This window comes from Aphanomyces invadans (assembly GCF_000520115.1).
Source record: "Aphanomyces invadans strain NJM9701 unplaced genomic scaffold supercont1.308, whole genome shotgun sequence".
NCBI lineage: Eukaryota > Oomycota > Saprolegniomycetes > Saprolegniales > Verrucalvaceae > Aphanomyces > Aphanomyces invadans.
Genome location: NW_008580453.1, coordinates 1 through 1,313, shown reverse-complemented (window position 1 = coordinate 1,313; position 1,313 = coordinate 1). Strand labels below are relative to the sequence as shown.

At 51.6% G+C, this 1,313-nt stretch overlaps 1 protein-coding gene across 1 annotated transcript; it reads left to right on the top strand.

Moving 5' to 3' along the window:
• Window positions 1-348: 348 nt before the first annotated feature.
• H310_15294 (hypothetical protein) lies at window positions 349-531 on the top strand (the record flags this gene model as incomplete). The annotated part of the gene is made up of 1 exon (XM_008883278.1): window positions 349-531. The coding sequence occupies one exon, from the start codon at window positions 349-351 to the stop codon at window positions 529-531; it is 183 nt and encodes a 60-aa protein (XP_008881500.1).
• Window positions 532-1,313: the final 782 nt, after the last annotated feature.

The following is a 1,313-nucleotide window of genomic DNA, read 5'->3' as shown; positions in this document are numbered from 1 at the left end:
CACGTGTCCAAATCGACAATGGCGGGCAACGTTCTCCATTCTGGTTGGACGTCAACGTGCAACGAGTATTTCCTCGTAGTGTCAAAAGGAGGTGTCAAGACGTCCAAAGGTTGCACACTAGACAAACACAATCTCCGACACAATCGACAATCGTGCGACCTAAGGGGCCAAACAACCATCTATGGCTTCTTGTGTGCTTGTTGAAGCCATGGATGTTTGTTTGTTCCCTTGATGCGGCGAGGAATGGCCTCAAATGTAAGATTGGATGGATGTGAGTCGCTTGGCACGCATGCGGCCGACTGTGGTAAAATCGAGATACAACACGTTGAAGTGGACACTCGGTTCTCCATGAACCGGATCGAACGGATCCTCGTCGCAGAAGAGACCACGCCCGCGCCGCATAAGCTGCATTTTGTGTACGTGAACGTGGTGCTGTTGCCCAAGACCAAGCAGCCGTCGGACGCCACCACCATGGCCCTCGTCATGCTGTATGTGCAACTCCATGGATCGTCCAAGAGTTGGCGCTGGTGAGTCCAAGGTGGGCGGGCACTTGAGGCAATCCCTGCTCGAACGCATGTCAACACTATACACGGGGACGCATGACTAGAGTCCAGGTGGATCCATTCAGAACGAAAGGGGGATATGAGATCAGTGAGACATGCTCATATTATGTTGCAAGTTGTGCGCCCACCAGGCCCCCATTGTCGTATGATGCTCGTGTTCATCAACACTTGTCTACGTGTTCATCATTTTGATTCGTACGCTTGAACATTTCGTCAGTACCTTTTGTTGGGGTGTCCACGGGCGTTCATCTCCCGTGGACAAGATGTGTCGTGTCAGGTCACGGGCGCTCGTCTCCCGTGAACCATGATTCTTCGCTTGTAGATCCTTTTGTGTCAGATCGATGTAAGATCGAAATGCGATGTTACATGCAAGTACCTTTTGTTTTGTGTGTCCACGGGCATTCATCTCCCGTGGACACTGGACTCCCAGTCCTTCGCGCACACCAGTCGCAGTGCCCGCTCTCGTATACTTCGTGACTTGGCGAGACGGCAAAAGATGCTCACATCTCGGACTGGAGCAAGGTGCACGTGGTCTCCCTTGGTTGTACCAACCTCAACAGAATGACTCTGTGGTGAATCTCGGATGTGTATCCGGATGGTAGTTGGTATTGGTCCGAATTTTATCCGTACGATGTAGTTGTGTGCTTACACGTTAGCACATCATGTGACGTTATCACGTTCGGACCTTTCATGCTATGGAGGGGAAGGGCACTTGACCGTGTGGTGCTTTCAAAGTCGTCGCTACAGGAG